Source organism: Caloenas nicobarica, chromosome Z (assembly GCF_036013445.1).
Source record: "Caloenas nicobarica isolate bCalNic1 chromosome Z, bCalNic1.hap1, whole genome shotgun sequence".
NCBI classification, from domain to species: domain Eukaryota; kingdom Metazoa; phylum Chordata; class Aves; order Columbiformes; family Columbidae; genus Caloenas; species Caloenas nicobarica.
The window spans coordinates 91,280,639-91,294,739 of record NC_088284.1 but is presented as its reverse complement, the minus strand read 5'-3'; the positions used below and the strand labels follow the sequence as shown (position 1 = coordinate 91,294,739).

General features: G+C 40.5%; 1 protein-coding gene across 3 annotated transcripts in view; it reads left to right on the top strand.

Annotated features, from left to right (window-relative positions):
• SLC44A3 (solute carrier family 44 member 3) overlaps positions 1-11,787 on the top strand; it is a 39,153-nt gene extending 27,366 nt beyond the window's left edge. For 2 of the 3 annotated variants that reach the window (XM_065656044.1, XM_065656043.1), the window contains exons 13-16: positions 7,414-7,551; positions 8,038-8,274; positions 10,339-10,437; positions 11,528-11,787. In XM_065656044.1, coding sequence (XP_065512116.1) covers positions 7,414-7,551; positions 8,038-8,274; positions 10,339-10,437; positions 11,528-11,533 — 480 coding nt within the window. In that variant the 3' untranslated portion in view covers positions 11,534-11,787. The remainder of the gene's footprint in view (positions 1-7,413; positions 7,552-8,037; positions 8,275-10,338; positions 10,438-11,527) is intronic. The other variant, XM_065656045.1, reaches the window with a different exon arrangement.
• The last annotated feature ends 2,314 nt before the right edge of the window (positions 11,788-14,101 follow it).

Below are 14,101 nucleotides of genomic sequence, written 5' to 3'. Positions count from 1 at the left end.
GCCATCTTTCAGGTGGGATTTAACACTGATTTTGATAGTTGCATGCATCCCTGAAGTGACTTGTTCTCTGCAGGCTCAGCTAAGTTTTGTTCAGATCTCCTAGAGCTTAACTGAAATGTGGCCAACAAAGGTACTCTGTCATCTTCCCATCAAGGCAGAGTGCTGTGCTAGATGCTGATGGTTGCCATATTTTCAGTGGCGGTTGTTGGAGGAGGGGTAATGTAAACCCAGCATCCTGTGCAGATTGCAATGTGGATAATTACATTTTGCCTTCCTAAATTTCACTTGGATTTGCAACTGGATCCTGTGCTAAACTGTGGTGTAATGTTGCTATGTGCTGTTAAACAGTTCACTCCTTAAGCTGTTCCATTTCAGTCATGGGCAAAGTGATTCATGTGTGTGTATAATCCATTAGTAACAATTGTAAAGCACTCTGGGTTCTATCTGGATGAAAAGTGCTTTGTGAATATAAAGTCATTATCCTTACTTGACAGTTCTGTTTGCCAACACTTGTCAGAATTACCACAGATTTTTCATCTTCTGGCTCTGATGGTTTCAGTATGTTCCAGATAAACATATCAAATCATCTCAAGTAAAATCTGGGAGACTGAAATTTCTCTTCTGTAGAAAGAATAGACTGGTTTTTTAATGTGGTTTGGGAGACAACAGACAAGGTCTGTCTGTCTCCTGCTTTCTTAAGTTGTAGTGGCAGTCTTATGATACATCTCTTTTGATACATCAAAGCGCTCGCCTTTTTTTTTTTTTCTTTACAGCCTTGTTGCAGTGACTTCTTTTTTTTTTTTAACAAGATATCTATTTCAGGATAGTTTTGTTTTTCTGTGTCTGCTTTGGGTTCATCTGCAGCCAGTTGGCAAGCAACTGCTGCAAAGTGCAGCACGTAGATTTCTGAAGGAGCAGCTGAGCAGTATGTGGTTTCTCTATTTTGATCAGCACGGTTCCTTGCAGTGTGGCATTCGGGGCCCTGTGGTGGCCATTGCTGAGGTCGGTGGGCTGTTAGCCTGCAGTTGCTGGTCTTGAGACCTTTCACTGATCCTGAAAGACAGCAACTGTCTACTGTGAAAAATCAGAAGCAAGTCTGTCTTGTGGTCGTATATCCATGGCAGTTGATTGTCTCTTAAACTTTGGATGGAAGCCTATCAGGAGGCTGTGGTTAAATGCCTTGTGGAGAAGTGACCTAGATAAAACCAAAATTCATGCATGCTAATGTAAGTATAGTTCTTCTCTGCACTGCCAAACGCATTGTGCCTCATCCCATCAAATACTTCTTTTTCCTCCCAAAACCAATATTGCAGTTTAATGTTACTGGCAAAATTGCTTCTCGATGTTCAGCTAAATTTTTGATTGTCTTGAAAATACGGTTGGTGAAAATGTTCCTCTTCAGTGAACTTGCATTTTAAATATGTTATTTTCCCTCTAGAGCCTTTATGTATGCAATAAACAGGATATAAAATTCCTTAGGTCTTTACTTTCTCTGTAGGGTGAATCATGTAGGGAATAGGGATGAACAAGACTGACTAATTCTTGCTTTGATAACATTTCTCCTCTCCCCTGTCCCATTAAAAATTAAAAAAAAAAAAAGAGAGAGGGAAAGAAAATAAAAGGCAATGAAGTGAGTGACCAATAATTCAGTGCTTTTAAGCACAGCAATTTATGAACAGCTCTCTGGAAATGTTCCGTTTGCTTGCATTTCAGAAGTCCCAAATGAGAACACTGTCGCATTAACGGCAGAAGCCACTGTAAGCAACTCCAGTAATGGTGTAATCATGATGCAATGGGCACTTAAAGCAGGATCCTCGTGGTTGATCCCCTGTGCTTGAAATGGAGCCCAGGTGTAGCAGTGAGATGCTGCAGGAGAGGACACCCAGCTACCCTCCCAGGAGACAGCTGTGTTGGTCCTGCCCACTGGATGACAGCCATGGAGGGAGTAGATGACACAAAGAAGTAGGAAAGTTGAAAGACAAGATCTTGTCCAGTAGGTCCAGACTGCAAATATAAGTTGTAATAGAGATAAAAGAAAGTTGTGCTTCTCAGACTGCTTGGGAAAATTGTGAAGTCTATTGCAGGGTTTCTTATAGATGGCAATTAGCCTAAGAATCAAAAATAACTGTTTGTATATTAGCTGTCTGATTATTTGTTAGAAGTGGGGAAGGAGGATATTCTCTGTGTATTTGTAAACCACAGGACAATAGCCTTTACTTAACAAGGCTGCAGAAAGGGCAGGTTCAGTCTGGAAGGTATGAGATGAAATACTTGTACCAGACAGACGGAGATAAATGTCATTGTACCATTTGCTGGTTAGGTGATCTGGCTTCTCTCACAGAGGGGGACTGGAATATCCTGGTGTGTCTACTGTGACAAGCGAATGGTAAGAGCAAGGCCATTAGCCATCTATGAGTATATCAAGAAGAGAAACAGTAGGGAGGGATAAGAGCCAAGACAAGATCAGCAGAAGAGTGAGTAGGTGTAAGCTGTTCATGAGTAAATGTTGTCTGGAAGTTGGAAGAAGGTTCCTAAGGACCAGAGGGATAACGGTCTGGAATAGCTCCAAATGTAAGAGCTGGGAGAGAGAAAAGCCCTGAGTAGTTTAAAGAGGGAGCTCTCCACTTAAGAGAAGAAATCATATAATGTGCTAATCTGAAATAGCCAGGGACTGGAGTAGCTGAAAGTCCCTTCCAGTCTTACATGTCCTCAGCTCTTTGGTGGGGCCTCACAGGCCCACATTGCTCTAATTTCTGACCACTATCTGTGAAATGCATCTGTCTCACTGGGTCACTAACTGCTGTACAGCAGCCACAGAAATGTCATTGCCTCTTGCTACCACTGGATTTTGTTTTCTGAGGAGATTCCACTGGCAGCTGTGACACTTGCAAGCTTGGACATTTAAAAGTCCTGCCTGAGCTGCACAGCATTGCAGTGGGTGTAGCTCACCAGGGCAGCCCCCAAGAGAGCTGGCGGCAGCAAGATCAGCTCGGGCTGAAAATACCAGCAGAGCAGAAAAAGCCAAAGTAGGATCTGAGACCAGCATGTCTCCTGCTCCTTTTTTAAGAAGACTCTGTTGCTATGGCAATCCTCTTCCCCAAGCTCATTTTATTAAAGCAAGTCCTAGAATGGTGGACTGAATTCAGCTGTTACACAAAGTAGCAATTATTCACAACAGTTGGGGAACTTATGGCCTGTGTCTGAGCCACAGCGCCTTTCTCATGAAACTAGCAGGTCAATTTTTCCAAGACCCTTGACATTCTGTGTTGTAAGGCACAGAAGGATGTATTCTTTAAATGCTTTTTTTTTTTCATACTGTGGTATTTGGAAATATGTAAACATTCACATTCCTTATTTATTCGTCCTAACACTGAGAAACTAGTGTCTAGTTCCCAGGCTCCAAGCCAGAGAAGGCTTGTGTTCTTCACAAAGGTGGTGATACGGTACCAACTTGCTGGTACAAAGAAAAAGACTTTTCCTGACCCACTGTCTCCCACGCTTTCTGGTCAATGGCATGCTGTCGATGCCATTATTACTTGCTTGTCACCATAGCAGAGACTACCATTGTAAAACATCAGTTCATTAAGCAAAGATATAACCCATAATATTGGCCCTATGTTGGGCCAGACTGAATCTCTGTCTAGCTCAGTATCCCATCTCCAAGATCAGCTGTGAGTGAATGCTAAGGTAGAGTGAGTGTGTATTTCCCTGTCCCCAGTGGCTGTTTCTGAATCTGTTTTCAGCCTAGAGACTTCTTGAGCTGGGTTTGTGTTCTGCGTGTTTAATAACTCTCAGTGGATTCCTTTTCCCTGAATTTTCCCAGTCTCGCTTGAGCTCATGTGAACTTTTAGCAGCTAGAGCATCCTTTGTCCAGCAGTTCACAGCTTACAGGCTTACAGTGAAGAGAAATACCATCTGTTTTCAAAGTTGGCCCCTACTGCTTCATATGGTGCTTCCCCTGCCTAGTCTTTGTTCTGGAAGAAACAGTGAGCCATCTAACCTTGCCTACCCTCTCTGCATTTCTCCTGATTTTTTAGCCCTCTCACCGCATCCTCCTTCAGTCATCTCTTTTCCAGACAGAAGAGCCTGGTGTACTCAGTTGTTCCCCAGACAGAAGACATTCCATACCTTTTGGATCATTCCTGCTGCCCTTCCCTCAAACGTTTCTAAGTCCACTAGAGCTTTTGTGCATGGGAAAAGATAAGATGTCCTGTAAAAAAAACCCCAAACCCAAAACACTTAAATAACCTGCTTCTAAATGATAGCAGGTTCTTAACTGATGGTCCTCTACCATCTTAGCCTTCGCAACTGTCTTTTCTTTAAAAGGGATTGGGTTGTTGCACATATTCTGCAACTGGAAAATTGATGGGATATCTAAGCATCTTAGTCCAAACTACAAAATGATTTGCAAATATTGGTAATAGCTTGCATGTGTTAGGTGTTCTTTGGTGGGTAAGAATGAGAAATCATTTGAGCTTATTTCTGTGCAACTCTGAGTTTCATGGAAACATACATTTGCTTAAATGTTAGATAAATATTGTTAGTGAGTACATGTAGATTTCTGTGTGGCTGGATGGGATGAGGGTATGGGATTTAAATGGGAAACTTAAGAATTGTGAGGAAAGTGTATGGATCCACAGTCTAGGCTGAACAAGAAACCCTCCAAATATTTTTTTTTCCCCAGAAATGTATTTTTTGCTGAAAGGTCTTCAGCTTGTACTAGTAACATTCTTGCTTCACGTGTGACAATGACTAGTTTTGTAGCCTTCAACAGTTCTCTCATTTCTGTCTCTATCATATTCTGTCTACAAGTTTGGATTATTACCTGGCTGCCTTTCTTGCTTGAATGTTATGACTAGTTGATACTTACTTGATTTGTTGAAGTTGTGATTGTCATAAATGCCATTTTTTATCAACTGGTTTGTAACATGACAAATCCCTATGCAGGTAGTATTCAGTCTCCAGCAGTATTTTCAGTCTTTCCAAGATACCTGCTCTAGTTAATAAATATCAGAAATTCTTTTCATTGCACATTCCTCAGATACCAAAGTGGCTAATTCAAGTGTGCAAACAAATGGTTATTTATTTTAAGTTTGGAAACAGTGTTTGTACAAGTGCACATGGATTTTCAACATTCTTTTTAATTTTTGAAACCAGACATTTTTTGCTATTTATAAAGAATACACAATCTCTGATTAATTTATTGGCAAAATTTATACTGACCTCACCAGATCAGGATCTGGTCTGTGGATTTAGTTCTTAAGGGACAGAAATAAACTTAGAAAACCCTTTTCCACTTTGTGTCTCAATTTCCTGTCTATTAACGGGAATGATGGAACAGACTTAGCTCACAGCATGTTATAAAGATAAGTCTACCCATGTTTGAAATACTCAGTGACAGCTACAGACGGAAGACAGAGGGAGCCTGACTGGAGGCCATCTGCCCTGGGCTTGTCCTGAGGAAGGGGTACCCAGCGAGGCTGGCGCTGGCCCTGCCGAACCACCTGCTCTCCTGCGGTGTGTCCCGGGCCCAGGCTGCTGCGGGCAGGCTGGCAGGCAGTGGGTTCCGCAGCGGCTGGCAGGGGGCTGCTGGCAGAGCTGTTGCTGAGTGAGGCAGGGGACAAGGGTGCTGCTCTTTCGGAGGAGCAGGCAACTGGGAAGGCAATGATGGTGTAGCCACTGCCTGGTGGAGCCAACAGGTACACCTGTCTGCCCGTCCTGTTACGACCCTCCCTGGGGACAGGAACAGTGTCAGCATAAACAAAAGTTCACAGAAAGCATTTTTTCCTATTTAGGAATGAAGCGAGCTTGCTTGGTTAAACAGATGTTTATGCAGATACTCTACATGTTTCTGTAGAGTTCAGTGGAGTTTTCGATTTTTCTTAGAGTGGGCAATAAATCCATGGTCTTTATTTGTACTTTTTCCATTTAGGGATGTATTTGCTACTATGCAAGTACAGTATTTACAGGATGTCACTGTTTCCTTCTACTCTTTTTTGCTTACAGTCAGAGGAAAAAAAAATCCTTTGTCATATATAAAATAAATAATATCCACAATAAAGAGACAAAGGATCTTTGCATATAATTTCTTTCTTTCTAACGTTTTAAGATAATGTCGATATAGTTTTGCTACACTACAGTAGATTACAGAAATTGCTATAGGGTAAAACTGGACTCCGCAGAAATAAGCTTTCTCTGCCTTCAGATATCTGAAGCTATTTTATATTTTGATTTGTAAGAAAAAACAGATTTTTGGCCAGGAACTGTTTTGCAGTAGGCCAGTATAATTTACTTTCAGCAACCCAGTTATTTTTTTTTCACTTCCAGGTGAAACAGAAAGTAATCTAAGCACCAAGTGCATGTTGGGGTATATAAATTCTTTCAGAACAGTAATCCCTTGCACACTGTGGTTCTTACTGACTGTACCAGATGTACCTAATATTTTGTGGCATAATCCACCTTCTAATATTTAGAGTAAAGGGAAACTACTCATAAGACTTGCTGGTAAAGTTCAGCATATATTTCAGGTATCTTGAGTGCTGTTTTTCTAAGCTGATATTTTGGACACAGTTTCAAATCTTTGTTGAGTTCCATAAATGGGACATATATGTCAAGTTATGCACAACAAGTGCTAAAATAATCCAATTCATGAAGGTAAATATTCTGTCCTCCCCATCTGTCTTGGCAAGTCTCCACAATGAGAAATCTTGTAAAATTCTCAAGACCTCAAAAAACTGAGAGGGACCCTACAGTCTGTTGAAATTCTGGGGGGTTTTTGTGACATAACACCCACTGGTCTAGTCCAGGATCCTTTAGCTGTTCCTTTCCAGTCATTTTCACAATTGGTTTCATCTTGCATGAAAAGGTTTATTTTATGGCTAATAGCCATAAGCTCGAATTTCAGTAGTATATGAATAGTTTGAAAGGGCTGTGTATAAAAGCTTTTTTTGTCATCAACTTTTAAATGACTTGGCAACTACATAAATTGGTTTGTTCCACTTACATAGTTTACCAGCAGTATTGGTGATAGATTCGCAGAAAATAAGCAAGTAAGTTTGGATAGTGTGACTCCAGGTAAGTGCATGCTTTGTAGTTGTTGTGTCATATTCATTAACAAAAAATAGGGTAGAGAACTTCAGTGTTTTAAAATAAAATGGATAGAAGCGTGTTCAGAAATTTATTTGGTCACTGTTCTAGCAATTGCTAATGGTGGAAATTATGTAGAAAAACTATTTGGAAATAGAAGCATAGTTATTATAGTCACTTTAAAAAATTGCCATATTGTGCAAAATAACTCTTTATATTCATAAAATTAATATTTCCAAATAGAGTTTAAGGCTTTGTATTTTCCCTAAGTAAAATCTAGATTGTAAGAGTCCTTTTTTACTGCATTATTATCTTCTCTTATTTCAGCATGCATACACAACTACAGCCATAAATGGGACAAATTTTTGTATGTCAGCAAAGGATGCTGTCTTTATTTTCGCGAAGAGTTCTGCTAAACTTGCATCCATTAGCTGTTTCGGAGATTTTATGCTATTTTTAGGAAAGGTAAGAGTACTGTTCTGTAAGAATGAAGTGAAAAATCAGGGTTCGATTCTCTTTTCTCACACCCGAAGTAAATAAGGTTTATCTTTGTTAAACTCAGTGTTGTTAATGCTGTAAAATGAGTTCATAAGAGATGTTTGAGGAATTTAATCCTTTTTATATCTTTACAGAGTTATTTGGTTGCATTACGGCAGTGTCCTTGGCGTCCCTCTTACAGTTCCCATTGCAATGAGTCTTTGATAAATGTGTAGTAAAAGATTGCCTCTGCCCTACAGAATTTACACACTGAGTAGAACACAAAGTGTGACGATTGTGTGATGCCAGAAAGTGCATACCTTTCTCCTAGATGAGATGTGCTGTTAAAATATAGGTTGTAATGTGTTTGCCTTAGGGGTTGCGGGGGGTGGAGTGGGGGGGGTTGTTTTTTTTTTTAAGAAACGTTTCTACATGATTAATGAGGCTGCATTTCTCTCTTACTGCCCTTTACAGGTGTTTGTTGTGTGTTTTACTGTTTTTGGAGGATTGATGGCATTCAACTACCATCGGGAGTTGCAAGCTTGGGTAGTTCCTCTGTTGCTGATTGGATTTTTTGCCTACCTGATGTCCCACAGCTTTCTCTCTGTATTTGAAGTGACAGCAGATGCCATGTTCCTTTGCTTTGCTATTGATATGGAAACAAATGATGGATCTGCAGAGAAGCCATACTTCGTGGATCAGGAACTGCTGGTAAACTTCAGTGATAACAGCAAAGATATGTGAGCCGTTCTAAGCTTTTGGAGCTTTTTCTTTCCCCAAGACATAGTAATTTGAACTCACAACCCATGCTGTTACCTTTCCAACACCTTAGAACAAGATGGGCTCAAGGACACAAATCATAGATGAATTTATAAACTGAAGTAGATGGCTCCCTCTGGCTCCTGTGTGCTAGTTGTGATCTGCTGCCTTCTTTTAGATCATAGCCTGTAAGTAGATTTGATTTAGGAAAAAATTTATATTGGATATTAGGAAAAAATTCTTCATGGAAGGGGTTGTGAAGCAGTGGAACAGGCTGCTCAGGGCAGTGATGGAGTCATCGTCCCTGCAGGTGTTTAAAAGGCAGTTAGACAAGGTTCTTAGGGACATGGTTCGGTGCTAGAGTTAGATTATGGTTGGACTCAATGATCCTGAGGGTCTCTTCCAAGCGGAAGGCTTTGATGATTCTAAGTAATGACTGACTTTGTAGGCCTTACTAGATATATGTTTAATATATTTTTGGTAATAACAAATATAAATAAATAGATAAGCTAGCTGCAGAGACTAATCCATAGGGTGCTGTAAGATTAGATGTTTATATTTGTTGTGACTTACTGTAAAGTGATGAGCAAAAGTAAACAACAAGGAGCTTCTTGCTGCCAGCAGCAGGTCAGGTAGCCATCCACATCCTATGCATGCTGTAGTTCTGAAAAAGCTTAATGCAAACTCAAGTTGCTCTGCTTCATCCCTATACAGATTCTTTTGGCAAAATACTGTCTTGTCTCTTGATTAAATTCTTCTGCTTCTGGACTGATTGTTCTGTGTCTTTACCCTCATAATTGCTGTATTGTATTACAAGCATTTCCGTGTGTCACAGTCCATTACATTGCTAATAGTGATGGAGAGCTTTAGTTAATAGCTGTATCTGAAGCATTTGAATGCATATATACTATCACTTTCATGTTAAGAGAATATTTGAAGATGCAGATGTTTTTTTCCTTTCATGCTGTTTTTGCCAGTTCTGTCTTTTCCTTCATAAACCATGCGACAAAGAAAATCTTAGTAATTCATGAAAAACAAACTCAGCAGCCAGAATAGCTCATATGATATGAATCTTCTGGATGGATTTCTTCAGGAGAGTGTCAGAAGAACTGGGTTTTGTTTTGTTTTTAATGCTGCTGTTAGATTCCCTGTAATTTTCATAGAATTTTGTTGAAAACGAAAACCAACAAAAAGGCAGCCTAAAGATAGGCTTAACCCCTTGTACAGAAGAAAGCAGATACATATTATTTGGCCTTGATTCAGAACAGTACTTAAGCACGTGTCCCAAATAGGAATATGTTACTGAATGGAAAACTCTAAAACCTTGACCTCTGTTCTTCTCTCTCTGTTTTGCCAAATGTTAAAATAGTTCTTAAGCCAATTCTACTTCATGAAACAGAGGCTTTCCTTTCTCCACTTCCAAACTTTGTGGTAGTTTCTCTTTAAGTCTGGTCTTAATTACTTGTAATTAGCCATGCCCTAGGGCCTTGGGTGAAGAGAGGACTTAGCCACAGGGGTAAGGAGTCTTCCAAGCAGGGCAGGCTGTATAACCTTGTATGGAAAAACTGGGGGCAGCACATCCAAACTCCTCCCCATTGCATGATCAAGAGTAAGGTTACGTAGCCAAGAACTTGGAGTTTCCCAAGACATAAAGGCATTTGATTTGAGACGTCTGTGTTACAGTTGGGTTACAAACATCTGGGGGTGGAAGGGAGGCTCTGTGGCCTTCAGGACAATATGTGGCAGTGGGTGGAGAGCTGGGTGAGGGATTTCAGACAGCCAGTGTCCTCATTCCTGTAGCAGCAGTTGCAACAGACATTCTTGATTCCTCCTTCCCAGTTGCATTCCTCACCCATGCTGTCTCTCCAGAGTCCCTCCTGGTGTCACTCAGTGTCTTCCAGCTAGGAACCAGCTACAGTTTCTCAGTCTTGGGCTAATTATCTTCCTTTACCAGGTATTTTTATTTACATGATGGTTTACATTCCCAAATGATCTCACCCTGGTTTTTGCTTGTAGACTTTTGTGAGTCAGAGTAACAAGTTAACAGAAGGGCAAAGACACAGAAGCATGAGACCTTTCCAGGACAATGAAGATGGGACAGAGCTCCAACCTATGGTGAGACAGGAGTGTGAGATATGTATTTGTCTGCCAGCTAATGTGTTTGGCTCTATGTCCCAAGAAGAATGGATGTAGACTCTCATGTATCTCCTGATGTCTCAGAGCAAGCAACATGCAGTGTCCTGTTTTTCCTTCTATTGCTTTCCCTCCTCAGGAAACCCTCTGTTTGTGCAAAATGGATGGATCAAATATTTATTCTCATCCTTCTTCCCATTCCCCAGTGTGCCCAGCAGAGGAGGAGAAAGATCAGACAATGGCAAGGGGGTGGGAGATAAATCCTGTTTAGATAGTCCTTCACATATCTGCTGTAGCAAAGTCAGAAGAGTGGTGGGCTGCCTGATTTCCTGTTGGAACTGCTGAAGTTCCAGAGCTGTAAGAACAGTGTCTTCCTTCTCCATCCCCACCCTGCTGCTTTCTTTCTTTTCCGTCCATGTATATGTTTATTTACTCTCTTTTATGCTGGGGTAAAAAAGCTGAAGTGCCAGAAGGGAATGTCCCCCCACACCCAGGCTTGGGGAAGTCCTGAGAGTAAACGCTCACTAACTGACATCTGAAAAAATATTGCGAATTGCCCAACCTGAGAAGCTGCCCCAGCAAGTTCAGTATATGGACTGATTTTCCCCCAGCACAGGGGGGCCAAGCACTGGCACCTACCAAGCGCTCCAGCACCTACACCTACTGGACACTACTACTAGTGTCTTGTGCCCTGCTAGCTACTTCTGACACAACTGTGACAGATCTTGGTGGGTTTTCTTTATCTTTCAAGAGGTACCAGGCTCTAGTGAACTCTCACACAATTTTGTGGGCATTCTGCTATAGGCAGTTGGGCTACAGAGCACTGCTTCAGTTTATTGCTACAGGGAGGGATAGTTGTATTTCATTTTTCATTGTTTGGGTCTGTTATTGCATTCTTCAGTAATGTTTTTGCCAAGCACAGAAACCAGGGTGGGGTATTCCCTGCGAGAGGATTGTGGATTTGAGACACAAAATAACCTTAATTATTTTCCCAGTTTACTCTTACGGCATTTAAATGCAGTAACAGGACTAGTGCTATGCATTATTTGACTTATTTTTTCTCTCTTTGTAGACTTGAATGTGAAGTGCACCAGGAAGCATGAAGTCAGACCAGCAATAGCAAAAACAGTCACAGAAAAAAAGTAAAGGTTACGAATACCCCAGGACAAAGTATTCATTCTCTAAGTCTCTGATGTACCTTCTGCTCTGGTAAAATGACACACAATGTTTGTATGAATAATGTATTCTGTGTGTCAGCACATCTGATTTTTATTAATATACTTGTTATCATGGGCTGAAAGTTGTTAATAAACAAACTCCTTGTAAATTTCTATGTTGTCTGACTAAAAATACAAAGTTGACAAGGTCATGGAGCTGTCTTTTTAATTTTTTGGTGTGCTAGCTAACACGGGGTTTTTCCGTGCTTCTCTGGGAACACTGGCCCAGTCACCTCTGGATCAGTAAACATAGAAACATTTGTAGAGGAGGCACTCTGAGATAACTGTTTCCTGATTTATTCTGTATATCTAAACAGCCAGTGCAACAAATTAAGGAACAGTGCTGAGCTCATTGATAGAAATTACCCTTGACAGAAATTCTCTCTGGTCAAGATAATTAATGGTTATGAGGTAGGTGTCTTTCTTTTAATGATACTCTTTGGGCAGTGTTTTTACAAGTTAGTATCATTAACTATGCGCTGGCTCCTCTCCAAAGGGCAGATGAGGAATAGTCCCTTTTTCATAAATAAACAACTGCTTTCCCTTTGCAACTGAAAAGACAAAGCAAACAGAAAAATTTTGTATCTGGATTTAAAGTTTGACAAAAAAGTAGCAGATGAACAGTGGCTGGACAAAAATAAAAGGATGTTATAAATACTACTTTATAGAAATGTTAGCTGTAACATGAATGTGAAACATAAAGTATCATGGAGGAATGTAGTGAAGAGACTGTCAGGGCTTTAGTCAGAAGAGGAACATGATAAGTGTAGAAAAAGAACAAACCTTGGTAACAGTCTGTCAGCATTTTCTTGTGTGCAGTTCTGAGGTTTGATTGAACTTTGTATCTGGATCCTTGTTAAGATACATGTTCGTGGGCTCCACCTCATTCTGAGTATGGGGTGGTTTTAGATTTTACTTGGTGGCATGTGATTTTATTTTCTTTGTTCAAAAGCTTCTCTCACATTTCGTTTGAGGAGAGGTTTGAATGGGAAGATGACTTCAACCAGGGATTTCAGTAAAGTATATATCAGTATAGGAAGTGAGACATTACTGCAGGTAAGTGACTCATAAGCTGCCGTAATGAAGATTGATAAACCTTTGATTAGTCACAGCATGTAAGTGACATACAGAAAAGCTTATTGATAGCCTGAGTGACAAATGTTTCAGCTAAATACTGTATCTGATCTCTTGCTGTTGAAAGGAGACTAGTTCTCTGCTAGGGAATGCTATGAAACACTTGCTTTTTATTCTTCATTTAACTAACTTTCCTTTATTTTAATATGAGCTGCTTCAAGAAGTTGAGGAATATCGGATAGATGGTGAAAAGGGGAAAGAAACAGATTAATTACTTTCTGCCTGGCAGGTGAAGCTGATGATCTACTGGCTGTGACTCACTACTGCTCATTATTTAAAACTGTACGCCTGGGTACTTCTGATGTCTGGCTTGTGGATGCTGTAGGAACTGAAAATCATGCAGAACAAGCAATAGCTCTCTCACCAGGAGAAAGTGTGCCCATATGATACTTACAGAGGGGCAAAACATTTCCTCTGCTGCAGGTCCTGGTAAGATTGCTTCCAAGTAGTAGTGTCTCCACAATGTAAAAATGATGTTTACCAATTTACAAGCACTAGTAGGTTTACTTGGAAGTAAAAAAAAAAACTCACCCAAAAAAACGACCAACCAACCAAAACCAACCAACCAACCAAAAAAACCATAAAAAATCCCAAACAGTTCTTATTACACTTTTTTTTCCCATTTGTATTTGATACTCACACTACATGTTTTGGCCCTTGACTCAGGAACTTCCTACTACAATTTTGGTTTGCTTTGTAAAGAGAAAGCTACTGAAAAATCCCAATTAAGCTGTATTTGAGTGTGTTTGATTTAAGCAATGCTGTACTGCCCCTAATCAGAAATTACAACTGTGATAATATGTTTTGAGAGTCACGTATATTAACAGTTTTACAGAAGAGTTCTGAATGTATACCTTTTAATTAAATTTTGTTCACAAAACATAGCTTTATAAGCTTTATAGCTTTCAGGTGCAACACAGGACCTCCCAGCCTTAGAGACATTCCACCAGCAACTGTGTCAACAACCTCCAACTGTAGCATTCCTGTGTAGCAGAGTCCTCACCTGAGGCAGAAGGATAAAGCATCCCTAGAGAAGCTGATGCTGCTTAGCGCTCGTTTCTCAGTGCTGCTTTCCCCTGCAGGGTACTGCCTGCAGGCTCCTACAGAGCGGGCTGGAAGGAGGTGGTGGGCTTGGGTGTAGGCACAGCTCATGTGAATACAGAATTGGTACTAGTTCAGGTACTGATGCTTGTCCAAGTCAGTTGTGGTATTTCACCATCTGCCCCACAAAGCAGCCCAATACTGTGTGGACTCCTTTCCTGCAGCTATGAAGACTGGATTCAGAGGAATGAAAG